Genomic DNA, 27942 nt, shown 5'->3' on the forward strand with positions numbered 1-27942 from the left:
CAAAGTTAGGCTACTACACATAATTCAATATAAGCAATGCCATTGTGTGAAGTAGAGTCAGTGCAAAATGAGCACTGGTGATAGAATGACAGAAAGCTGAGCTAGTTGGTAAGGATTCATGATGCAAGAAAGGGGTAAAGCGTGCAGACACGGACACTAGAGAAGTGGACAACCCGAACACTGACTATCAAATGAAGGAAGCACTGAGGTGAAATAAGAAAGAAGACACAAAACTCATCTGCGCATGCCCTGAAGTGGTAGCACCACGCGTCAATCGAGAACACGTGCCGGCCTGCAATGTTGGCACGTGTACCCGACTGTACCCGCACGTGCATGAATGTCAGTACGTGTACCCAACTGACACGTGTTGCTACCATTCCAGGGCATGTGCAGATGAGTCTTGTGTCTTTTTTCTTATTTCACCTCAGTGCCTCCTTCAGTTGATAGTTGGAATTCATGCTGTCCAGTTCTCTAGTGTCTGTGTCTGCACGCCTTACCCCTTCTTCACTGGTTATAGGTGCATGAAAACACTGCTGCCCAAGTGATTTTGTCCTGGCTTGATGCCTGCCATTTCGTTTCTCACTTTGCCTATGAGTTGGTGCTACAGCAGATATACAGGCACTATCCTAAATGTACATGCGAGACTTGGAACAAGGGCATAACCAAAGCACAGAAACAACAAACCCAATTTTCAACATTACTGGTGATGAATTCCAATGATGGAGTGAATACAACTTCCGCTGCTCTTTTTCGAGCAACACTGTTGCAATGACAAAGTGATGGTACGAGTCACGTCTTCCAATGAAACTGAGCAGATATTGCGCTGCAACCACCTTGTAAAGCACTTAAAGCTGCTCCGCAAGAACCAGCAGAGTGAACAGCAAGTACACACCGTACTGCCTTCATGCATGCTTTTTCAGTCTTTTACTTCCCACTATGACATGGTGTAGCACCTCGTCAACTGTTTCCTGTGGTGCAGGTGAATCAAACAGACCTTAACCTGGCCATTTGCACACAGGTCAACACAGGTGGTTTCATCAAGGAATACCATGGTGTGCTAAGAGAACTACCACTGAAGGCAGTTTTTCTATGCAAATGAGGGCGGAGGTACCTTTACCAGTACAAATGTGAATAATGCCCACCATTCGCCATAAAGATGCGTAACCCGCAAAATAGAATTGAAATAAGGTGTACCTCACAGGTACGCCTGTAAGATACACCGCTCCTTTACTTGGCAAACAAGGAACCTCATCAAATAAACCCGCGCAAGACAGAAGCGCCGGAAGAACACTGCCAAGAACAACTAAACAAGAAGTGTAAAATAAAGATTTGTATTGACGGTTTTTGAATTAGCTCTGGAAGAATTATAGAGAAATATATATATATATATATATATATATATATATATATATATATATATATATATATATATATATATATATATATTGCAGAACAATCGCAGTTCTTTTGGAACCCTCATTTACTGCTGTACCAATTTAAGTGCCGAAACCGACTCGTATTGTTATTTGGGAAGTTGCTTAACGATGCGTAGTCACCAGTCCCGTGCAACCGCATGGAGCGCAGGACATTGCGGTTCTAGACGTACTGTGCACACCGCGGAAGGTTAGAAAAATGCCCACATTAGCACAGCAGAGAAGTGGCTACGTCAGGTAGCTCGACTTATAATGGTAAAGTGTCACACAAAACACACAGAATTATTCTCCGCTTTCGGCAGCGTTTTATCTACTTCCTTTTTAAATAAAAAGATGTTGATCCATAAATATTTTCACGAACAACGGTATAATTTGTTAATTTTTGCTTCTCCTTCCTGTTTGGCTGTTGCCTTGGCTCTCTCCATTAGTACATCGCTTAATTACTCAACCGAGGGTCCCGCTGCAGTTGTTTGACTTGGGGGCCCTCACTTGTATACTGCTAACAACTATGTATCTTGAATGAACAATAAACTGAAACTGAATCACTTACGCGAACGCCCTGCCTGGCAACATCTTCATTTGCTGCCGCGAGCGGCGCTGTTCACAGCGTCCTCGAGTAAGGTTACAGCTCATGTAAACAAATACAAACACTTTGGTGTATGGATAAACGAAGGTGATAGATATCTGGAGCCAAAAAAAAAGAAAAAGCTCCTTGTGATGCTTGTTTCCAGCTGCCAATATTGCACGAAAAGTGCTATACAATTAGGGAAAAGCCATACGAGCTAACAAGCGAGTCATATTGCGTATGGGTTTAACTGTTACTCCATGGCCTTATGATGGATGCTCTTTCGCATTAATTTATTTTCCACCTTATCTAACCCATATCACGGGTATATGGTTCCAAGGATCTGCCAGTGTCGCGGCGAGCCATTAGTTGAGGAAATAATGAAGCAAATGGAAAAGTTAAACGCAACTGGCATTTTCTCCGGCCACTACTCGTTCCACGAGTGTACACACCAGCTGACTGCGAACCGAATCCCTTTCCTGGTCCCTGGATCAGTCTAAACAAAGAAGGTTGAACTAACTAAGCAACAGCGATGTGCATGATCGTTGAACATATGGTGACAACTGAACTCATCACGTGTTAATCGCGCGGGCACCGAATTGATGAGAAAACCAGCCTTCACACCCCAGGAGATGCCGATAACTACCGCCATCCAAAAGGAGTGAAAAAACCGATGACCATTCCACTCTGAAAATGGAATCGCAGCGAGAGCAGACGACAGTCAAAGCTATCAAAGAAAAAGCAAAGTGCTTCACCTCGGCTGCGGGTCGGCTCGAAGGTAGTGCAATGCTGGGTCTACCAGCGGCAAAGGTGAAGCAGGCATTAAGCACTCCCTATATGTGGGCCAATCTCGATGGTAGTGTTATGCCGGGCCGACCCATTGCGGAGGTGAAGCAGGCTTTAAGTACTCCCCATACGTGGGCCCATCCCGAAGATTTTGAAGGGTGGTTCAGGTTCCCGAGCCCACAGGGGTATGTGCCACTGAGCTTGGACCCTTCTTGCACATCACCAGGATCGGCCCACATGATGACTTTTCCTGTTGATGGGCACCGAAAAAGCTATGAAATGTTAGTCGTATACAGCTTTTGCTGTAAAAGGCAGCAAAATGTTGACCGCCGAATAGATTGATTTGTCAGCGCTTTAGGAATGTGTGTGAGGAGTGGTGGCGTGGGCGGTGATTGAGGGGGGTATGCTGCCTAACTTCAAAGGGGGGGGGTGCCCCCCCCCCCGCTGTGTGGAATTTTATGTAAAACACTATCATAAGAACATGCAAAGGTCACTCACCACTTGTAAAAATCTTCGACGTCAATGCTTTCTGAAGCTCTATATTCAGATGCAGAGTGTCATTTTACTTTTTCTCGAGCTCCTCTATTTTTTTGAGGAAGCTCGATTTCTGAGCTAGTAGCTCCTCTCTCAGAAGAGCATTTTCTTATCTCGCTTCGTCTAGTTGGCCATGCACTGCACAGCCGTCACTGCAACATGTGCAGTTAGGTGTGGCAACTCCTTCAATGTGAGCTGCAAACTCCGCCTGAACAGTGTTTTGTGTTCCCAGACGAAGCTGCTTTGTTGATGGTGCGGGCTGCAGTATTATTAAAAAAAAGCAATGATTGTTGCGGCAAACACTAAAAGCGCAAAGCTTATTGCCTTTCACAGAAATAATATATCACATACATAAAGTAAGCCTTTGAAACTCAACATGTATAAATTTACAATGATGTCTAAACTTCCACTTGTGACAGTGTGATTCCAGACCACCATTTGGATAGAGAGATCATTAACAGGCCATAAACACTTCGCAATATTACAATTACAGCTCACGTATTTTTATTAAGATTGAAAGCAGGTAAAATGCCTTTTAGTTGTGCCTGACTAATTTATAATATCACATTGCGCTTTTCAATTTGAAGATAAATGTTGGAAGACATTTCAAAGCTAGCATTCATACTCTCCCCAGCACATTGGAGCAGCAAGTTCACTAAGGGACTCTGTAAGATATAAGCAAAGAAAAGAGCTATGCTAAAATGAAGTTATTGTATATTTGCTTCTACAGTTCTCTCTCAACCATGCTTTTCTATACAGTAAATTGCACATTGCATTAGGTGTGCAATGAAAGTTGGCACATAATGATGGCCAAATGTGTTTGGTGCACGGACCCAATTGGCATAACTTATGTGCTTTCATCGAGCAGACCAGGCAGTATGTGTCACAGTGTAGTCCAATACATAAATGCCAAAAAAGAAGAAAGTGTTGGGTAATCATACCTTCCCTTTTGTCCTCTTCTTTCCTTTTGATTCATTGGAGTTCATGGCCTTCCTAGGCCTCTTGCTGAGGAATAAATCCATTTCCTCTGACGTTTCTGCATGGCACCAGAAGGCAGTGGCATATGAGTACAGACATAAAATAATATTGTACAATACATACACAACAGTTATAGTATTGGCCCTTTTCACGAAGCAGTTTGCTCTAGAGAAACGAGATGGCACTTTCGACGGCGTGCCGCACGTTCCCTATTGAAAAAAATATGTATGATAATTGAACGAGAACTTCTCTACGCTATTATTGCTTCGTAGACTCAACGACATCGTATGTCACATGTGTACGAGTGGACATCGTCACTGAACGAGATTCTCGTATGGCTACAGTAAGCGAGATCGTTCTCGTGTGGGTATGTTAAACGAGATTATTCTCGCATACCTATGCTTGACGATATAGTTCTCGCATGGCTACGCTCAACGATATCGTTCTCGCATGGCTACGCTCAACGATATCGTTCTCGTTTGTGTATGCTACATGAAAATGTTCTCTTCAGCTATGCAAAAGACGCTATTCTTATTTAGCTACATTGTACAAGTGTTCTCATTTGCGTTGAACGAGTTCTTTTGTTCATGCAATATTTCTGATGAAGTGGCACACAGTAACATCGTCTGCCAACATTGCAGCGAGTGGATTTCAATCGCACGTGAGTCGGGCAATGAGCCAGCTCCGAAGAGGACACTTTTTAGGGCACGCAGCACAAACCATCTTTATTTAGCATCACGCAGCATGGTGGCCAGGTGCTTGTTGAAGTCCTTGAGCCTCCTGGCCTCTGTGTCTACAGCGCTCGGATGTTTCGCCACAAAGTGCTCGTATGACTCTGCACAAAAAATGCAAACAAAGCATGCCCTGTTAAATTCCACAAGCCATTGGAACTGACATGCGCAGTAGGTGGCTCCACTGCGTAACTGATATGGCTAGTTCTGGCACGATATTGAGTGTAAAGCGTGAACATCTCACAGAGAAACCGCAAAAATAGAACACGGAGGCTTGAGTTTTTTACCGACATAAATTGATATTTCAACATTAACCACAGCAGTTGAAAGCAAGCGCTCATCCTCGCATTGTCTTGTTCCCATCTCTGTGAAATGTTTGTGTTTTACAAACAATATAAATGGCTGCAGAATTGCAATAAAAGACCACAGAAATAGTCTAATACATTTCCACACATATTTTACATTAAATTATCAAGTATATACCAGCTCATGCAAGTGACTACACAAATTACACAGCTTTTCGCTACCGCATCGCGGAATATGCAGATGGAAAACACTGCATAGATGCCAGTGCAGAACTATTAATAGGAAAGATTAATGCACCTATAATACCACCATAGAAACTAAGTGATAGTTTTTGTTAGCGAGAGCGCATCACTAAATATGCACATACAGCTATCCATGCTCCTGATGTGTAGATGTAAACTATGTCGGCCCATATAAGATCACCTCTATACAACCCCATCTTACAGCCCATTATATTCGTGCAGAAATAGCACCATGTGATAGGCATTGCTTCTTTAACTTCAAAACACTTCGCAATCGTTATGAAAACATGAGCTAGCAGGACAGGGTCTACTTACTTCGAAGTGCACCAAGTTTCTCTGGTGTTAATGCTGGCTTTGCCTCGCCACCTTCCTTCAGTTTGCGCATGCAAACTTTGCCCGTGACACTCCTGCCGACCAATTCATGTGGCTGCCACAGGCACCGGGCAACCTCCCTGGCAAACATGCTGTCTGTCTTTGCTTGATTGACCCACGTCCACTTGTTGGCACAGATAAGTAGGCCATTTCCAATGTGAACCTACGAAAGATAAAAATTGCAAGAGATTAATTACTCAAATACAAAAGAGCTTATGTGCTCTCGGAAAAAGTCTCTGTTCTTGAAATAATAAATAAAAAAGGTAACAGTTATTAAGGAAAAGTAGGTTGCCAAACAGTGATGGCACTCAAAGATAAAACCAAGATATATGCAAAAGGTTCAAAGTTTACGCCCTGACTGTAGGAAGCCCTAGTCGATGAAGCTTCACTGATAATGGCCCAGGGACAACAATTCTACCTCGGAGGATTCACCACATTTAATCCCACAGTCAGCGACAAGCACCTTTTGTACGGGATATACTAGTTTTTATTTAGACTTGAGAAAAAGTCTAGGGAAGCAGATGGGAAGAGTAGAAAACCACAGTAAAACTTATTGCACGCTTAAGGAGCTCCTTTGTCCCAGAGCTAGCAATCTTACCCTTGAGGCTGAAAACAGTTGTTGCAGTACCCCAGTGAGCTCAAATTACACATGCGGTGAAAGAAGGGGTGTAATACAGTAGAACCTCATTCATTCAAATTTCACAGGACTGGAACTAAATTCTGAATTAACAAATGTTGAATTGTTAAGGGTATGAAAAGAAAAAAAAGAAATGTTCACACCAACACACTTTTATACTGAATCAGTCCGCAAATCCTGTTTCTACTTCACATATAAGCAGTGCAGGAGCTGCAGATGTCATTTCGCGACTGATCATACTGCTCGCAGCGGCAAGGGCCTTGAGGAAGTACTTTCTTTGTAGTGCAGTCATAGCACAAGACTTGGCCGCATCTTTGTCGGAGGCATGCTATTCACTACCACATGTCCATCCCGACAATTTTTTCACCACTCCCCGCAGGGGCGTCTGCGCAAGCAGGCGTTTGGTGTGTTGCGACACCTCGTACCCGAGCACACGAGGGTTGGACCCTCCCGCGTGTAGCCGTGCGCGGCTTAGCCGTGTCTGGGGAAAGGGGGATCCTGGGGGTTGAGCTGATGCTGGGTGTTTGGACCTTTAAGGCCCCCCGGCGGAGGCAACACACCCCTTTGGTCTCTGCTTCACATAGACGGCACCCCCGGACTGACCCACCCGGGGGAAATCGGTAGTTGCCTTTTCCTGTCTCTCTCTCCCTACAACCTTCGTCTTTTCCTTACTTTCCACCTTTCCTGTCTCCTTCTCATTTCTTTATTACTTCCGACCTTCCTGGCAGCAAGGGTTAACCTTGTGTGAGTAGCCAACCTTGGTTATATCATATTTGGTTATAGCGGCAGCGTACAGCTGGCGCTTGTAGGCCCTGTTTTACAGGCCCTGCAGCGTCCCCTTGTTGGGCTCCATGGTGGGTGGCTGGCGCTACTGCCGAAAAATACACTCCCACTTATGGCTAGTTCTTTCGCTCCACTATCTGATCGCTCCCTGAAAAGGGGGCGCACCGAAGATATCTTTGAATTTTTTGGACGCCAAAAAGAAACTTTCCCGCGATTCCATGTAATCCATTCTGAAAAACAAGGAAAACAAGCACGAACAATCTCACCTTTTGTTGTTTCAAAAACTCTAACTCAGGCATTTGGACCAGGATATAAAGCATCAAAGATGGCTAGCGGTGATCTCCTTTTGGAGCTCCGCGACAAAAAACAACACGAGAAACTGCCTAACCTTCTATCATTTGGAGATGTCACAGTTACCCCGCACCGCACGATGAACACCATCCTTGGTGTAGTCCCCGCAGGGGCGTCTGCGTCAGCGGGCGTTTGGTGTGTTGCGACACCACGGACCCGAGCACACGAGGGTCGGACCCTCCCGCGTGTAGCCGTGCGCGGCTTAGCCGTGTCTGGGGAAAAGGGGATCCTGGGGGTTGAGCTGAAGCTGGGTGTTTGGACCTTTAAGGCCCCCCGGCGGAGGCAACACACCTCTTCGGCCTCGGCTTCACATAGACGGCACCTCCAGGCTGACCTACCTGGGGGAAATCGGCAGTCGCCTTTTCCTGTCTCTCTCTTCGCACACCTTCGTCTTTCCCTTTCCCTTTTAGTCTTTCCTGTCTTCTTTTTCTTCTGATAACTTCCTACATTCCTGGCGGCGAGGGTTAACCTGGTGTGCTATGACCTACCTTGGTTATAACATATGTGGTTATAGCGACGACGTACAGTTGGCATGGCAGGGCTTGTTTCACCACATACCTTGCCTTGTCCCCTTGTTGGGCTCGGTGGTGGGTGACTGGCGTCGTCGCTGAATACTCAACATATCTCATGGGAACTTCCAACCCTTTTTCAACCGATCGTCCTTCTAAAAGGGGGCGCACCGATGCAACATTTCAATTTTCTCTCAAAGCCACTCAGACATTCCCGAAATTTCACGTTGTTCACAGTGAAAAACCTGACAAGAAGGCAAGAACGATTTCACCATTCGTTGTGACGAAGTATCTCACAGAGACCATTGGAGGCGGTTATAAAATCACCAAGCTGGCCAGTGGCGACTTATTACTCGAATTGAAAGACAAAACACAACATGATAAGCTAACGAACCTTGTAGAACTTGGAGACATCCCCGTCAGTGTAACAGCACACCGAACCATGAATTCGTCCAAAGGCGTAATTTCTGACATTGACTTAATGGACTTGACCGAAGAAGAACTCCTGGAAGGATGGAAGGACAAAAACGTCATAAACGTACAAAGAATAAAGATCAGACGGGACAACAAAGAGCTGCCAACTAAGCACCTGATAGTTACCTTTGGCTCTAGCACATTACCGGAGACATTAGAAACTGGATATATCAAAATCAGAGTACGACCGTACATCCCCAACCCGCGACGTTGTTTTAAATGCCAGAGGTTTGGCCACGCTTCCCAGAGCTGCCGAGGGCGGCTAGCATGTGCGAAATGCGGCATCAACGATCATTCTGCAGATGACTGTAAGGCTGAGCCCCGTTGTAGCAATTGTAATGGTGGCCACCCTGCATACTCTCGAACATGCGAAGTCTGGAAAAAAAGAAAAAGAAATAATTGCGATAAAGATCAAAGAAAACATAACTTTCAGAGAAGCAAGACAACGCATATCATCAACATTTACAAAGACCGCATCTTTCGCCGAAGTGGTACGTCGGGGGGCAGCACCACAACGGCACTTGGCGGACGCCAGCACCATGCATAGCGAGCGTGCGGCAACGCCACCCGCCCCCACGGTGGGAGCAGCGAAGGCTGCCCTACCTCTCCCGAATTTGACCACAGTGGAGGCCTCTGCTAGTGCTGGCACCAGTCAGCCCAGCTCCGAGGCCAAGAAAAACCCACCAACCACCAGGATGGTGGGCTCCAAGGCCTTGTCTTCCGAGACAAGGCTTTCACGTAAAACACACCGCTCGCAAGAGCGGCTGTCCAGTGCCTCTCAAGAGGCCATGGACACAACACCGAGTCAGAAGGCGCAGTTGACGCCTAAGGAGCGGCGCGACTTTGTCGACCGCTCCAGGAAAGACAAAACTCCAATTACAGGGCCTCAAAAGGGCGCTGTAAGCTAAATCAAGTTCTCTTTGACACATAGCACAACATTTATTTTAATATGGATACACTAATTATTCAATGGAATATCAGAGGCCTGCTTTGCAACCTCGATGATATCCAAGAACTCCTTAAAGAACTAACTCCAAAAGTGCTGTGTGTCCAAGAGACTCATTTGAAATCTAATCATAAACACTTCCTACGTCAGTATGTTATTTTTCGGAAGGATCGCGATTATGCCCTCGCATCATCCGGTGGTGTAGCTATCATAGCTGACAAATCTATAGCCTGTCAACACTTACGGCTACAAACACCCCTTGAGGCAGTGGCCGTTCGTGCTGTACTTTTAAATAAACTGATAACCATTTGCTCTTTATACATACCGCCGCATTTTCAGCTTCACAAACAAGAATTCCACACATTAATGGACTAGTTACCCGAACCATATCTTGTGCTTGGAGACTTAAATGCACACAGCAACCTGTGGGGCGACTCGCGCTGCGACGCGAGAGGTCGCTTGATTGAACAGTTCCTTTTTTCTTCAGGTGCATGTCTTTTGAATGAGAAGGAGCCCACGTATTATAATGTGGCAAACAAAACATACTCCTCAATAGACCTTAGCATTGCATCTCCTACTCTTCTACAATACTTTAAATAGAAAGTTATTAAAAACCCTTACGGGAGTGACCATTTCCCTGTAGCTCTATGCACACCAATGTCTAATGAATGTCCCCCACAATTACCTCGCTGGAGAACTGACTCAGCTGACTGGGAAAAGTTAAAAAAACTTGCTTCTTTATCCTGGGACGACATGAGTGCTTTAAGCATAGATGCTGCGATTGAATATTTTACGGGATTTCTCCTTGACACCTCCACCAAATGTATCGCTGTAACAAGTGGATTGTCCACAAAACGCCGTCTTCCGTGGTGGAATGATGAGTGTCGAATAGCGCGTAAGAAGCAGAACAAGGCATGGCGTTTACTTCGGGATTCTCCGACGGCAGAAAATCTAGTCAATTTCAAGCAGGCCAAATCCCAGGGTCGAAGAACGCGGCGACAAGCTAGAAGAGAGAGTTGGAGAAAGTATATATCAGGCATTAACTCTTACACGGACGAAACAAAGGTTTGGAACAGAGTTAATAGAATAAAGGATCGACAGTCTTACTCTCTGCCTTTAGTGAATACTCAAGGCGACAGCATGGAAGATCAGGCGAACTTTCTTGGCGCACATTTCGAACAAATGTCCAGCTCGTCGCACTACTCTGAAACATTCCAAAGGTACAAAAGGCAAATAGAAGGACAACCATTAGAACGGAAAAGCACAAAATACGAGGCATACAATGGACCCTTTTGCATGGCAGAGCTTCAGGCAGCCCTAAACAGCTGCAACCAATCTGCCCCCGGATCTGACCGCATCCTATACGAAATGCTTAAACACCTGCCGCCTGAAACACAAAAAACCCTTCTTTGTCTCTACAATTCTATATGGTCGTCCGGCCGCATTCCCTCTGCTTGGAAAGAGGCCATCATAATTCCTATTTTGAAACAGGGTAAGGACCCTTCCTTGGCAAATAATTATAGGCCTATAGCACTGACGAGCTGCTTATGCAAAGTTTTTGAGAAGATGGTAAACAGCCGCCTGGTCCACTATCTAGAAATAAACAAGAAATTAGACCCATATCAATGTGGCTTCAGAGAAGGCAGATCGACGACAGATCAGCTTGTGCGTATGGAAATGTACATCAGGGATGCCTTTGTCCACAAACAGCTTGTATTATCAGTGTTTCTTGACATGCAGAAGGCGTACGATACTACGTGGCGCTTCGGGATCCTTCGGGATCTTTCTGCAATGGGTATTCGCGGCAACCTGCTGAGAATAATTGAAAGCTATCTCTCTGACAGGACATTTCGTGTTAGAGTTGGCAACGTGCAGTCTCGACCATTCACACAAGAGACAGGTGTACCGCAGGGTGGAGTACTGAGCTGTACGCTATTTATTGTTAAAATGAACTCTCTCCACACCGTATTACCTCGCACACTCTTCTACTCCGTCTATGTAGACGATGTACAGATAGGGTTCAGGTCATGCAATCTTAGCATTTGCGAGAGGCTGCTTCAGCTCGGCTTAAATAGACTCTCAAAGTGGGCGGACGAGAATGGTTTTAAATTGAACCCCCAAAAAAGCACATGTGTCCTATTTTCAAATCGGAGAGGTTTATTACCACAACCAGACATTAACCTTAATGGAGAAAGACTAACTGTTAGCCCTGAACACAAATTCTTAGGTGTCATCCTGGACACAAAGCTTAACTTCGTTCCGCACCTAAAATATCTTAAAGAAAAATGCCTCAAGACCATGAACCTCCTCAAGTTGCTCTCTCGAACAACCTGGGGCAGTGACAGGAAGTGTCTGCTGAGCCTGTATAAAAGTCTCGTACAATCACGCCTCGACTACGGAGCCGTGGTGTACCACTCCGCAACAGAGACTGCACTAAAGATTCTTGACCCAGTCCACAACCTCGGTATACGACTGGCAACGGGCGCCTTTAGAACGAGCCCTGTTGAAAGTCTCTACGTTGAGTCCAACGAATTGTCCTTACATCTACGCAGAACATTCCTAAGTTTATCATACTACACTAAGGTAAAATCAGACACCCCCCGCAGGGGCGCCTGCGTAAGCAGGCGTTTGGTGTGTTGCGACACCACGTACCCGAGCACACGAGGGTTGGACCCTCCCGCGTGTAGCCGTGCGCGGCTTAGCCGTGTCCGGAGAAAAGGGGATACTGGGGGTTGAGCCAATGCCGGGTGTTTGGACCTTTACGGCCCCTCGGCGGCGGCAACACACCCCTTTGGCCTCGGCTTCACGTAGACGGCACCCCCGGACTGACCCACCCGGGGGAAATCGGCAGTCGCCTTTTCCTATCTCTTCCTCTCGAATCTTCGTCTTTATCTCTTACTTTTTGACCTTTCCTGTTTTCTCCTCTCTTCCATTTACTTCATTCTCCTCGGCGGGAAGGGTTAACCTTGTGTGGGATAGCCAACCTTGGTTATAACAGATTTGGTTATAGTAGTGTCGTACAGCTGGCGCATGCAGGCCGTCTTTTCACGGTCCTGCAGCGTCCCCTTGTTGGGCTCCATGGTGGGTGGCTGGCGGCGCTGCCGAATTTTCAAACATATCTATGGCAAGTTCTTTTCCAACACTTCCTGATCGCCCTCACAAACGAGGGCGCACCGAAGAAGTTTTCAAGTTTTTTGGCCGAAATAATGAGAATTTTCCAAGATTTCATGTAGTACATTCAGAGAAAAAAGAAAAGGCAGCGAGAATGATCTCACCTTTTCTTGTTGCAAAGACACTTAGTGAAGCTTTTGGCCCAGGTTATAAAGTCTCTGAATTGGCAAGTGGTGACCTCCTCTTAGAACTGCGTGATAAGACACAGTACGAGAAACTCTCTAATCTAGTATCCTTTGGGAATCTTCCAGTGACGGTCACACCGCACCGCACAATGAACACCACCCGCGGAGTCGTTTCCGGTGCCGATCTCATGGAACTGAGTGAAGCTGAACTACTGGAGGGTTGGAGCGATCAGAATGTGACCAATGTCAAGAGAATAAAGATCAGGCGCGATGGCAAGGAGATTGAGACAAAGCACTTAATTCTTACTTTTGCATCAAGTATGCTACCTGAGACCATTGAGGCTGGCTACATAAAGATCCGAGTCAGACCGTACATCCCAAATCCTCTCCGATGCTTTAAGTGTCAAAGATTTGGCCACAGTTCACAGAACTGCCGAGGCCGCCAGACTTGCGCGAAATGTAGTGCCCAAGAACACCTATCTGAAAATTGCGACAATGCTCCACACTGCGTGAACTGTGATGGGGAACACGCCGCGTACTCGCGGTCCTGTCCATCATGGAAAAAAGAAAAAGAAATAGTTACAATCAAAGTTAAGGAAAATATATCGTTCAAAGAGGCACGCAGGCGGCTAGCATACCTGCCAAAGAAAAGCTTTGCTGAAGTGGCGCGTCAGGGGGCAGCGTCACAACGGCCTCCGGCGGCTGTCCGACCCACACGCAGTGAGTCGGCAGTTACGCCATCTGCCCCCACGGTGGTTGCAGCTAGCGCTGCTCCGCCAACCGAGCAGAAGGGACCATCGACCCCGAAGGTGGGCGCAGCCGAGGCTGCCCCAACCTCCCCGGCCCCTTCCAGCGCTGGCAACAGCCGGCGCAGCCAAATCCCTCAGCGAGCCCCACCGACCTCCGGGGTGGTGGGCGCAGGGGTCTTGCCCTCCAAGGCGGGACTCCCTCTGAAAACTTCTCGCTCGCAAGAGCACGTGTCCGGAGCCTCACTAGAGGCAATGGACACTACACCTATCCTCAAGGCGCACGGAGCGTCTAAGGAGCGGCGAGGCTCCCTCGAACGCTCCAGAAAGAACAAAACTCCCGTTACAGGGCCTCGAAAGGGCTCTGTAATTTAATCTCTGTAATTTTCATAATCACTACTTCTGTTTCTGTACACACAGCACTTATTGACCTCCAATATGGATACACAGATAATTCAGTGGAACGTCAGAGGTCTCCTTAGAAACCTTGATGATGTTCAAGAATTAATCCACAAACACAATCCCAAAGTGCTGTGTTTACAAGAAACAAACTTAAAACCCAAACACACCAACTTTCTCCGACAGTACATAACTTATCGCAAAGATCGCGATGATGCTGTCGCATCATCGGGCGGTGTCGCCATTGTTATCCATAAGAGCATTGCGTGTCAACGTTTACAGCTACAAACGCCTCTCGAAGCAGTGGCGGTTCGAGCTGTTCTCCTAAACAAACTCATCACCATTAGCTCTCTTTACATACCCCCCACATTACAAATTAACGAAACATGAATTTCAATCCTATGTAGATCAATTGCCAGAACCTTATGTTGTTCTTGGCGATTTCAATGCACATAGCACCTTGTGGGGAGACTCTCGCATCGATGCGCGAGGTCGTCTCGTTGAACAGTTCCTTTTTTCTTCTGGAGCGTGCCTTCTAAATAAGAAAGAACCCACATATTACTCTCTTGCAAACAGATCCTTTTCGTCAATAGACCTTAGTATAGTTTCCGCGTCTATACTGCCTGAACTCAAATGGGAAGTTACGAGCAATCCTTACGGGAGCGATCACTTCCCCGTACTGCTAAGAACATCTAAAGAAAATGAATTTCCGCCACAAGTTCCTAGGTGGAAGATAGATACAGCCGACTGGGAGAAATTTCGAAATCTATCTAGGCTCTCATGGGCTGATATGTCTTCTCTAGAAATCGATGCCGCTGTGGAGTATTTTACAGCGTTTATAATAGATGCCGCATCTAAATGCATATCTGAAGGAAGCGGTTTGGCATGCAGACGGCGTGTCCCATGGTGGAACGAGGAATGTAGGATTGTTCGTAAGAAACAGAACAAAGCGTGGGGGTTGCTACGCGCTTCTCCCACCGCAGAGAATCTAGTCAACTTTAAAAAAGTAAAATCCGAAGGCAGGCGAACCCGCCGACAGGCCAGACGAGAAAGTTGGCACAAGTTTTTATCAAGTATTAACTCGTTTAGGGATGAGGCCAAAGCCTGGAACAGAGTAAATAGGATTAGAGGGCGGCAAACACATTCACTCCCCCTAATAAACACACAGGGAGATACACTGCAAGATCAGGCCAACTCACTCGGAGAGCACTTTGAGAGTGTATCAAGCTCAAATCATTATACGCAATCCTTCCTAAAATATAAACAAATAGAAGAACGTAAGCCACTAACAAGAAAAGGTCGAGAGAATGAGCCTTACAACCGTCCTTTCTGTATTGCCGAATTGAGAGCTGCCTTGAGCGCATGCAACAGCTCCGCACCAGGATCTGATAGAATCATGTATGAAATGCTCAAACACTTACACAATGACACGCAGGTTACACTACTCACACTTTTCAACACCATTTGGGATGCAGGGTACCTTCCAGCTGCATGGAAGGAAGCCATTGTGATCCCTGTTTTGAAACTAGGCAAGGACCCTTCCTCAGTGGCAAGTTACCGCCCGATAGCCCTCACAAGTTGCATTTGTAAGGTGTTCGAAAAAATGATAAATCGGCGACTCATCTTTTTCCTTGAACAGAGCAAAATTCTTGACCCTTATCAGTGCGGCTTCCGAGAAGGACGCTCCACAACTGACCACCTTGTACGTGTAGAAGCAAATATCCGGGACGCATTTGTACACAAACAATTCTTCTTATCCATATTCCTCGATATGGAGAAGGCGTACGATACGACGTGGCGTTACGGAATCTTAAGAGACTTGTCAGAAATGGGCATCCACGGTAATATGCATAATATAATAGAAAGCTATCTGTCAAATCGTACCTTCCGAGTAAAAGTCGGCAATGTACTTTCACGCCCTTTTACGCAAGAAACGGGTGTACCCCAAGGAGGCGTGCTCAGCTGCACGCTCTTTATAGTGAAGATGAACACGCTTCGTGCTTCATTACCACCCGCCATCTTTTACTCTGTCTACGTGGACGACATTCAAATAGCTTTCAAATCTTGTAACCTCGCAGTCTGCGAGAGACAGGTACAGCATGGCCTGAATAAAGTCTCAGTGTGGGCAGACAAGAATGGATTTAAGATCAATCCTAACAAAAGCTCTTGCGTTCTTTTTACAAGAAAGAGAGGCCTGGTTCCGGATCCTTCCTTAGAACTGTGTGGACAACGAATACCTATCAGCAAAGAGCACAAATTCCTAGGTGTCATACTTGACTACAGACTCACTTTCGTCCACCACATTAAATATCTAAAAGAAAAATGTCTGAAAACAATGAACATAATCAAACTTCTATCTCAGACTACATGGGGTAGTGACAGGAAGTGCTTAATGAATCTCTATAAAAGCCTCATTCGATCGCGACTAGACTATGGCGCCGTTATTTATCACTCTGCCGCCCCGAGCGCGCTAAAGATGCTAGATCCTGTTCACCATCTAGGTATCCGGTTAGCCACTGGTGCTTTCAGAACGAGCCCGATTCAAAGCTTATACGCGGAATCAAATGAATGGTCCCTCCATCTACAGAGAACTTATATCAACCTTACATATTTCCTTAAAATACAATCCAATCAACAACATCCATGTTTTAACACTGTTAACGATATGACCTGCACTACCCTTTTCCATAATCGCCCCTCTGTAAGAAAGCCTTTCTCGCTACGAGTGAGGGAGCTTAGTGAAGAAATGCACGTTCCACTCCTTGAGCTTCGCCTAATGCATCCAGCCAAGCTGCTACCTCCTTGGGAGTGGCAGCTCATACAATGTGATATATCTTTCGTGGAAGTGACAAATCATGCTCCAGAGATTGAAATCAAGATGCATTTCCGGGAACTCCAGCACAAATACTCCTGCACGGAGTTCTACACCGACGCATCAAAGTCACACGACGGGGTGTCCTATGCAGCCGTCGGTCCATCCTTCTCGGAATCCGACGTACTGCACCCGGAAACTAGTATCTTTACGGCTGAGGCCTACGCACTGCTCTCGGCCGTAAAGCATATAAACAAATCACAACTCCCGAAATCAGTTATATATACGGACTCCCTCAGTGTTGTGAAGGCCTTGATGTCTTTCTGTAATCACAAAAATCCAGTATTTGTTGAACTCTACTCCGCACTGTGCAAAGCATATATATCTAACCAACATGTGATCATATGCTGGGTGCCTGGACATAGGGGCATCGAGGGAAACGTTCTAGCAGACCAGATGGCCACATCAATCTCATTGCATGCAGTTAATCCTACTGCTTCGGCCCCTGTCACAGACCTGAAGCCTTTCTTAAGAAGGAAACTACGAAGCCACTGGCAACGCATGTGGGACGAAGAAATAAATAATAAACTGCATGTCATAAAGCCACAATTAGGTTTCTGGCCTCCTGTAACAAAATCCCGCAGGACAGATGTCCTATTCTGCCGTCTAAGAATAGGACACACTTTTGGCACACACAACTTCTTACTCACGGGAAACGAGCCACCAACCTGTGGTAGATGCGGGGAGAGGCTGACCGTCCTCCACGTCCTACTGGAGTGTCGGGAAGCCGAACCCGAAAGAAAAAAACACTTTCTCTTAGCATACAGGCACCACATACCCCTTCATCCTGTTATGTTACTTGGTCCAGAACCACTCTTTGACACCAACGCCGTCTTAGGTTTTTTGGAAGATGTTGTGTTTCATGTTATTAGCCCCACACGTTCGTAGCACTTCCTCTCTTCAGAGGGTGCTGCTGCGATAATTATTTTGAATAAGCACATGCCTCTAAGCCCTTGTGGTTCAAGGGCTCTGGCGAGGCTGTAGTGCTGTAAGAAATTCAACGTCTCGCATATTTTAAACAATGCATCATTCTTTTGCGATGGATTTTAATCTTCACAGTCTTAGTCATTATTCATCGCCATAATTTTATAGTACATAGATTTTACGCATTTACAGCGACTATTTTAAGGCCACTTTACAGCCAAGTCACATCTTCCATAATACATCATTAACACTACCACCAGTCATGGCGCTCTTTGGCCAAACCTGGCCCTTGCGCCACAAAACAACACACATCATCATCCTACAGGCACTCTCCCAATAGCAATAGGATTCTTAAAGGTCAGTCAGGGATTCCTATAGGTACTCTCCCAATACCAATAGGGTTCTTAAAGGTCAGTCAAGAGTGTCTATATGCACCCTCCCAATACGAACAGGGCTCTTAAATGTCACGTAAAAACTCTTACAGGCAACCCTCCAATGCCACTAAGAGTCTTGTCGTTTATTGGAGATCCTTTACATATAGCTTTCGTACACCTGTAGGGCGCTTAAAGGTTAGATAGATTTCTACGGGCATCATGACCGTCTGAAACGAAAACGTCCACGCAGCCGATTAACCGAGTTGAACGTGTAAAACCTCATGAAAAATCTGCAGTAATCAAAACGGCGATCAGTCTTTGTTTAGTGCTTTTACTTTTATTTAGCTTTGTGGTGCCGAAATCGGGAGATGCATGAGGCAACTAGCAACCGAGTGGCTTTGCGCAGTACATCGGTGAAGGATATTTCTTCACCTCATGTTAATTACGGTTACACAATAACATGAGTTGCGCTACCTTAAGAGTGTCGAGGAGAGCAGAAACTAATTGCCGCTATTTTAGCACAGCTACCGCGTGAGTATATTATGTATATATAGTATATATAAGCGACATCACAAACTTGGGCCAGTTAGAAGCGGAATGAAGGCTGCACTACAATTTTTTTCGGTGACTTGTCATCAACTCATAAGCTCAGCAGGTGATTAAGATCTCGTACTCTATTTTTGTGGCTGCCGAGCAATACACCATGCATCAATGCGTTGTGCCTGCGCTTCTCGCTTGTTTTCTCCGTGTGCGCGTCTTTCCGAACCGTCCGCTCTTACAACGTCACTGCCCCCGCAGGGGCGTCTGCGTCAGCAGGCGTTTGGTGTGTGGCGACACCACGGACCCGAGCACACGAGGGTTGGACCCTCCTGCGTGTAGCCGTGCGCGGCTTAGCCGTGTCCGGGGAAAAGGGGATCCTGGGGGTTGAGCCAATGCCGGGTGTTTGGACCTTTACGGCCCCTCGGCGGCGGCAACACACCCCTTTGGCCTCGGCTTCACGTAGACGGCACCCCCGGACTGACCCACCCGGGGGAAATCGGCAGTCGCCTTTTCCTGTCCTCTTCTCCAATCTTCGTCTTTCTCTCTTGCCTTTTTCATCTTTCCTGTCTTCTCATCACTTCTCCTCACTTCCTAGTTTCCCGGCGGCAAGGGTTAACCTTGTGTAGCTAGCCAGCCTTGGTTATGCTGTATTTGGTTATAGCAGCGATGTACGGCTGGCGTTGGCAGGGTTTCTATAGCAGGAGCTCCTGTCACGTCCCCCTGTTGGGCTCCATGGTGGGTGGTCGGCATCGCGGTCGAAAACCCAACTATACCTATGGAAAATGCTTTCCCTAAACTCCCTGATCGCCCTCAGAAACGAGGGCGCACCGAAGAGGTCTTTCAGTTTTTCGGACGTCAAGTCCACAATTTTCCTCGCTTTCATGTGATCCACGCAGAAAAACCAGCTAAACAAGTACGAACAATCTCCCCGTTCCTAGTATCTAAGTCCCTTACAGAAGTTTTTGGCCCAGGATATAAGGTGTCGAGGATGGCTAGCGGTGACCTCCTCTTGGAGCTCCGCGACCAGAAGCAATTTGAGAAGCTGCCACAGTTAGTATCATTTGGGGAGACCCAAGTAGTAGTAACCCCGCACCGCACGATGAATACCTCCCGCGGCGTTGTCTCGGACGATGATTTGCTGGAGCTCACTGAGGCTGAGCTCTTGGAGGGCTTCAGCGAACAGAATGTTATAAATGTCAAAAGAATTAAGATAAGGCGAGATGGTAAAGAACTAGCGACCAAACACTTAATACTCACCTTCAATTCAAGTGTCTTGCCCGAGTCAATCGAGGCCGGGTACATCAAGCTCCGTGTAAGACCATACGTACCAAATCCCCTCCGATGTTTCAAGTGCCAGCGTTTTGGCCACAGTTCGCAGAGCTGCCGAGGCCGCCAAACTTGTGCGAAATGCAGTGCGCACGAACACTCCTCTGAAGCTTGTGATAATGCTTTCCACTGTGTCAATTGTGATGGCGAGCATGCCGCATACTCGCGGTCATGCCCGTCTTGGAAAAAAGAAAAAGAAATAGTAACAATCAAAGTAAAAGAAAACATATCATTCAAAGAGGCACGCAGGCGGGTTGCACACCTTCCTAAGGCCAGCTTTGCCGAAGTGGCGCGTCAGGGGGCAGCGTCACAACGGCCTCCGGCGGCTGCCCGACCCACAAGATGTGAGTCGGCAGTTACGCCATCTGCCCCCGCGGCGGTTGCAGCTACCGCTGCTCCGTCTACCCAGCAGACGGGGCCACCGACCCCGAAGGTGGGCGCAGCCGAGGCTGCTTCACCCTCCCCCGCCCCTTCTAGCGCTGGCAACGGCCGGCGCAGCCAAATCCCCCAGGGAACCCCATCGACCTGCGGGCTGGTGGGCGCAGGGGTCTTGCCCTCCAAGGCGGGACCTTCCCTGGTAATTTCTCGCTCGCAAGAGCACGTGTCCGGCGCCTCACAAGAGGCAATGGACACTACAACTATCCCCAAGGCGCCCCAAGCGCCTAAGGAGCGGCGAGGTTCCCTCGAACGCTTCAAAAAGAGCAAAACCCCGGTTACAGGGCCTCGAAAGGGCTCTGTAATCTAAGACATCCCTTCCGTTTCCGTAAACACAGCACCAATTAAATTTAAAATATGGATACACAAATCATTCAATGGAATGTCAGAGGTCTTCTTAGGAATCTTGATGATGTGCAAGAACTCATCCATACACACAATCCAAAAGTGCTGTGTTTACAGGAAACACACTTAAAATCTATACACACACACTTTCTCCGAAAGTATGTTACATTTCGCAAAGACCGCGAGGATGCTGTCGCATCATCTGGCGGTGTAGCCATTATTGCTGACAGAAGTGTAGCGTGTCAGCATTTAAAGCTCCAAACAGCCCTGGAGGCCGTGGCCGTTCGAGCCGTACTTTTAAATAAACTCATTACCATCTGCTCTTTGTACATACCACCTCATTATCAGCTTCACAGACGCGACTTAGAATCATTAATAGATGAGCTCCCAGAACCCTATATGATTCTCGGTGATTTTAATGCACACAGCAGTTTGTGGGGCGATCCACGCTGTGATGCGCGAGGTCGCGTCATTGAACAGATGCTTTTCTCTTCTGGAGCATGTCTCTTGAATACAAAGGAGCCCACATATTTTAACCTAGCCAACAAGTCATATTCTGCCATAGATCTTAGCATTTTATCGCCGACGCTTTTACCATATTTTAAATGGAATGTGGTTAACAACCCATATGGGAGTGACCACTTCCCAATAACCCTAACTACTCCGAAACAAGATCAACTTGCCCCGCAGGTCCCTCGGTGGAAGATTGACACAGCCGATTGGGAACGGTACAGAGCTCTTACACACATGACTTACACTGAGATGCCTGGTATAACTATAGATGATGCTGTTGCATATTTTACAGCTTTTATACTGGATGCCGCTTGCAAATGTATTACTCAAGCGAGCGGTATGGGTTCCAAGCGGCGTGTTCCCTGGTGGAACGATGCATGTAGGCAAGCACGGAGGAAGCAGAACAAAGCGTGGGCGCTGCTTCGCGATTCGCCAACAGCAGAAAACTTGGAAAACTTTAAGCATGTGAAATCCCAGGCAAGGAGAACGCGCCGGCAAGCAAGACGAGAGAGCTGGGCAAAATTTATATCTAGCATCAACTCGTATACAGATGAGAAGAAAGTCTGGAATAAAGTGAAGAAAGTTAATGGGCAGCAAACGTATTCCTTACCTCTAGTAAATAGCCACGGAGAAAGCCTTGAAGACCAAGCCAACTCTCTCGGTGCACATTTTGAATACATATCGAGCTCTTCACACTACTCCGAAACCTTCCTAAAGTACAAAACACAAATAGAACAGCAAAAATTACAAAGAAAGTCTGCTAAAAGTGCGGCGTACAACGATCCATTCTGTATAGCAGAACTGCAGGCAGCACTAAACTGTTGTAATACATCCGCCCCAGGTTCAGACCGCGTAATATATGAGATGCTAAAACAACTACCACCTGAAACACAGAAAACCCTCCTCTACCTATACAACGTTATATGGTCTTCCGGCGAGATCCCCTCCGTTTGGAAGGAGGCTATTGTAATTCCAATTCTGAAACACGGGAAGGATCCTTCTTCTGTATCAAGTTACCGACCTATAGCGCTAACAAGTTGCCTCTGCAAAATATTCGAAAAAATGATTAACTGTCGCCTACTACATATCCTCGAATCAAATAAATTCCTCGACCCTTACCAGTGTGGGTTTCGGGAGGGTCGATCCACAAGTGACCATCTCATACGTATCGAGGCACGTATTCGTGAAGCTTTTGTTCATAAGCAGTTTTTTTTATCAGTATTCTTAGATATGGAGAAAGCTTATGATACTGCGTGGCGGTTTGGGATATTGAGAGACCTCTCACAGTTAGGTATACATGGCAATATGTTTAGTGTTATTGAAAGCTATCTGTCTAATCGCACATTCCGTGTTCGAGTGGGCAATGTCTTGTCACAGAAATTTATACAGGAAACAGGAGTGCCGCAGGGCGGTGTGCTCAGCTGCACGCTCTTTATAGTAAAAATGAATTCTCTTCGTCTACACATACCACGTAACATCTTCTATTCCACATATGTTGACGATGTGCAGATAGGATTCCAATCAAGTTCTCTTGCAATCTGTGAGCGACAGGTCCAGCTTGGCCTTAACAAGGTCTCCAAATGGGCTGACGAGAACGGGTTCAGACTGAACCCACAGAAAAGCACATGTGTCGTTTTCTCGAGAAAAAGAGGCCTGCACGCTGATCCTGAAATTCTCTTGCATAGTGAGCGTCTACCTGTAAACAAGGAACATAAATTTTTAGGCATAATTTTAGACGCGAAATTAACCTTTGTACCGCACATAAAGTATCTTAAAATCAAATGTATGAAAACAATGAATATCTTAAAGGTGCTCTCACGCACAACCTGGGGCAGTGATAGAAAATGTCTCATGAACTTGTATAAAAGCCTCATACGCACACGACTAGACTATGGAGCCATAGTTTACCAGTCGGCTACTCCAACTGCTCTGAAGATGCTAGACCCTGTCCACCACTTAGGAATTCGCCTGTCCACAGGTGCCTTTAGAACAAGCCCAGTGGAAAGTCTGTACGTTGAATCGGATGAATGGTCACTTCAACTGCAGAGAACATACTCGTCTTTCATGTATTTTCTTAGAGTAAACGGAAACAGTCAGCACCCCGCGTATAACACCATAAATGATTTGTCCAGTTGTCAACTTTTTCGCAACCGACCCACAGTGGCGAAGCCTTTCTCACTGCGTGTCAGAGACATAGCTGAAGAAACAAGTTTTCCCCTGCTTCAATACCACCTTATGTCCCCTGCTATACGGCCCCCACCGTGGCAGTGGCAACCAATAGAGTGTGATACATCCTTCATAACTATTACAAAGCGCGCGCCTCTCGCACATATACGAATGTATTTCCTGGAATTACAACACAAATACTCATGTCCTGAATTCTTTACAGACGCATCAAAGTGTAATTCTGACGTATCTTACGCAGCAGTCGGTCCATCCTTTTCGGATACCGGTGTTCTGCACACGAGCACAAGTATCTTTACAGCAGAGGCCTACGCCATATTGGCTGCCGTTAAACACATTAAAGAATTAAATATACCAAAGGCAGTTATATATACAGACTCTTTGAGCGTCGTAAACGCATTGAAAACTGTGAAGAAATATAAAAATCCTATAATTGTATCTCTCTATTCAGCATTATGCACCACCTATGCGTGCAGGCAGCATATCGTAGTATGCTGGGTGCCGGGGCACCGCGAGATTGCAGGAAACATGTTGGCTGACCAGCTAGCCACATCCGTCCACGCGAACGCTGCAGACATTTCCATGACTGTCCCTGTAATGGACCTTAGGCCCTCCATAAGGAAAACGCTCAGGGCTTTCTGGCAGCGGCTGTGGGATAGAGAAACAGAAAATAAACTGCATGTTATCAAGCCATATCTTGGCAACTGGCCGCCGGTATCAAAGAACCGCCACACGGAAGTAATACTTTGCAGACTTAGAATAGGCCACACATACAGTACACACGCATACCTATTGTCAGGTGGTGATCCACCCATTTGTGATAAGTGTGGTGAGCCACTTACCGTGCTTCACATTCTGATGCAATGCAGAGAATTAGATGCAAATAGGAAAAAGCACTTTCCATTACCTCACCGGCAACAAATTCCCCTTCATCCCCAAATGATTATAGGTATGGAACCTCTCTTTAAACATGAATCACTGTTTCAATTTTTAAAAGCTGTACATAGTTTTCATACTATAGCCCCAGGAAATCCGTAGCACAGCCTCTTAACAGAGGTTTCTGCTGCGGTAGCTGCATTGAAAGAAAGCACCTGCCTCCCAGCCTTTGGGCTCAAAGGCTTTAAGGAGGCATATGTGCTATTTCCATATTCATGAATTTAGCCCCATGATCACTTGTCTCTCCTCCTATACCCAGAGACCACTCCACGTATCACTGTCATAATTTCATACCTATATATCGTTTTATGCTTCTACGATAGCGACTAATTTTAGGCCACTTTACAGCCATGTTACACCCCATCATCGTAACTCACCAATCAGCGCTTAACACATCATTATCAGTCATGGCGCTCTTTGGCCACACCTGGCCCTTGCGCCACTAAACAACACACATCCATCCATCCACAACGTCACTGCGCAATATATATACAGTGCAATAAGGCCGCGGCGGCGCGTTCCTATAGCTTTGGCAGCTAAACAAACACGTCTTCAGTAAAGGATCAAAGCATTTCCGTGACGGCAAAGAACGGTATATCGGCAAGGCATCATTTAGTGAAGAAACTGTCCAGAACTGGCGTAAACAGCTGTCGAGGTCTCACAGCGAATCGAGTGTATGAACGCACCATTTGAATGCAGCGCTGCGACAGCTGCGGCGCGCATTTCACAAGTAGAATCGTGGTCGAAACGCGACGTCCCTGAGCGCGAGCGATTGTGCAGTTTTGTGATGTATACCTCATGCACCAAACATACGTCCGCTAGGAAAACGACGAGCTTTCCCAATGTATACGCACTGCCGTATGTTGCGTGCGGCCCAATTCGATTACAAACGGGAAATCTAATGTCTGCATGTACTTAACTGGGCTATATATGCTATCGCCGATCATTACTACAGCGTATGCGATAGCTCTGCATCCATGCGCGTTAAATGCTGCATGAACAGAATTCCATTGCACGCCTTTCATTCTGAAGCGAGTTAACAAAATTTTTATCAGCACAGCAATTAATTTAACAGCTAACAAATTGTCATTAGGATATACAGCAATTGGATACTGTTCTCATATCCTTGCTGTGGGTGCACCGAACTAACTTAAGGCAGAAGGCTCAATGTTCCTGCAGACATTGTGTGTTTAAGTCTAGCTTTGAGTCAGTGCATCAATTGATTATTGGTAGACATGGAGCACACCCATGCAATGCAACTGTCACAAAATGTGTAAACTGCAAGATTAACATATAACACACAGCCAGCCAGTGAAAATATGCTATATAGCCCCCAAGATGCATATGTGAGCGTGAAGAATATGCCATATGCCACATACACTGGCAAATGCTGTAACAGCTAGCTGACTTATTTTTTCCATGATAAAGGCTGTTATCTATGCATGCAGCCCACAATGATATCTCCTGGTAAATTTTAGCAACCTGTGCAGGCTGCTTCATTATTATCAAGTGTATTATTTGTGAGTGACCATGTCAATGCCACCAAAAAAAGTGCACCAAAACAATTAATGCGTAATGTTAAATGTGTTCAATGTTTAAGCAACGACTGCGACAAACTCTTTTTGCTGGTAGTTGTAGCACTGTTGTATGTCAGAAATTGTATATAGATCATCAGTTAGGTGAACAAGATCTCAGCATTTTAGTATTGTGCATTAAAATTGGTTGAAGTCGGTGCTCGCTTGCATGTACATTTACCCCGTGTACTCATCAATTTCACCCCGCAGGGGCGTCTGCGTAAGCAGGCGTTTGGTGTGTTGCGACACCACGGACCCGAGCACATGAGGGTTGGACCCTCCCGCGTGTAGCCGTGCGCGGCTTAGCCGTGTCTGGGGAAAAGGGGATCCTGGGGGTTGAGCCGATGCTGGATGTTAGGACCTTTAAGGCCCCCCGGCGGAGGCAACACACCCCTTTGGCCTCTGCTTCACATAGACGGCACCCCCGGACTGACCCACCCGGGGGAAATCGGCAGTCACCTTTTCCTGTCTTCTTCCTCCACACGCTTTTTCTTTACCCTCTTCTTTCACACCTGTCCTGTCTCCTTGTATCTTCTATTCACTTCAGTTTTTCGTAGGTGGCAAGGGTTAACCTTGTAGGGCTAACCTACCTTGGTTATGTCGTATTAGGTTATAGTCTCGATGTACAGCTGGCGTGTGCTGGACTTGTTCGCATGTTCCTGTCGCGTCCCCTCGTTGGGCTCCATGGTGGGTGGCTGGCACCGTGGCTGAACAACACATTTTTTTCCTATGGCTCCTCCTTTCCCCCAAAATGATCGCCCCTCTTATAAAAGAGGGCGGACCGAAGCAAGTGAATTTTTCCAGAAAAGGAAAGTTACCTTCCCAAAGTATCATGTAATACATAGCGAAGTACAAGAAAAGCCAGCAAGAATCTTGTCCCCATTCATAGTATCCAAGTCCTTGACAGAAGCCCTCGGCCCTGGCTACAAGCTTTCAAAAATGTCTAGTGGCGATTTGCTGCTTGAACTTCGTGACAGTGTGCAACACACAAAACTGTCAAACCTCGCGTCCATTGGGGACACCCCTGTCTCCATTACATCCCACAGATCCCTCAACACTGTCCGCGGTGTAATATCAGAAATCGACTTCGTTCACTTGACAGAACAAGAAATGCTTGAAGGGCTCACCGACCAAGATGTCATAGACGTCCACCGGATCAAAATCCGGAAGGACAACAAAGAAATCAACACAAAACACCTGATCCTCACGTTCAACAGCAACACACTTCCTGAACAAATAGAAGTCGGCTACTTAAAAAATACCTGTAAGGCACTACATTCCCAACCCCCGCAGATGCTTCAATTGTCAGAGGTTCGGCCATGGCTCGCAGAGTTGCCGGGGCCGCAGAACTTGTGCAAAATGTGCTTCTAAAGAACATGCTTCTGAAAACTGTGACGGCGCAGCGCATTGCGTAAACTGTGAAGGAGAACATGCCGCGTACTCCAGGGCGTGCCCGTCCTGGAAAAAAGAAAAAGAAATCATCACGTTGAAAACCAAAGAAAACATTTCATTCAAAGAAGCAAGAAGGCGCATCACACTAACAAACACATTCTCTTTCAATGGAAGAAACAACTTCGCTGATGTGGTGCGACGGGGCGTAGCGCCACACCAACCTTCGGCACCTGCTGAGGCCACGGTTACCGAGCCTCCGGCAGAGCCACCCACGCCCCAGGCAGAGACAGCACAAGCTGTCCTGCCACCTACCAAACAGAGCCCGCCGGCCCTCAAGTCGGCGGCCCGCAAGGTTTCTCCCCAACGGGAGAGGCCTGATACACGCACACCCGCGGTGTCGCGGAGCTCCAGTGCCTCAGGAGAGGCCATGGAGACAACT

General features: G+C 46.6%; 1 protein-coding gene across 1 annotated transcript; it reads right to left on the bottom strand.

Moving 5' to 3' along the window:
* Positions 1 to 5021: 5021 nt before the first annotated feature.
* LOC139047872 (BEN domain-containing protein 5-like) lies at positions 5022 to 27932 on the bottom strand. The gene is made up of 3 exons (XM_070522023.1): positions 27816 to 27932; positions 5891 to 6110; positions 5022 to 5131 (listed from the first exon to the last, which is right to left on the bottom strand). Exons 1-3 carry the CDS (start codon positions 27930 to 27932, stop codon positions 5022 to 5024), a joined length of 447 nt encoding a protein of 148 aa, XP_070378124.1.
* Between the last annotated feature and the right edge of the window lie 10 nt (positions 27933 to 27942).

The sequence above is a fragment of the Dermacentor albipictus genome, chromosome 7, assembly GCF_038994185.2.
Source record: "Dermacentor albipictus isolate Rhodes 1998 colony chromosome 7, USDA_Dalb.pri_finalv2, whole genome shotgun sequence".
NCBI classification, from domain to species: domain Eukaryota; kingdom Metazoa; phylum Arthropoda; class Arachnida; order Ixodida; family Ixodidae; genus Dermacentor; species Dermacentor albipictus.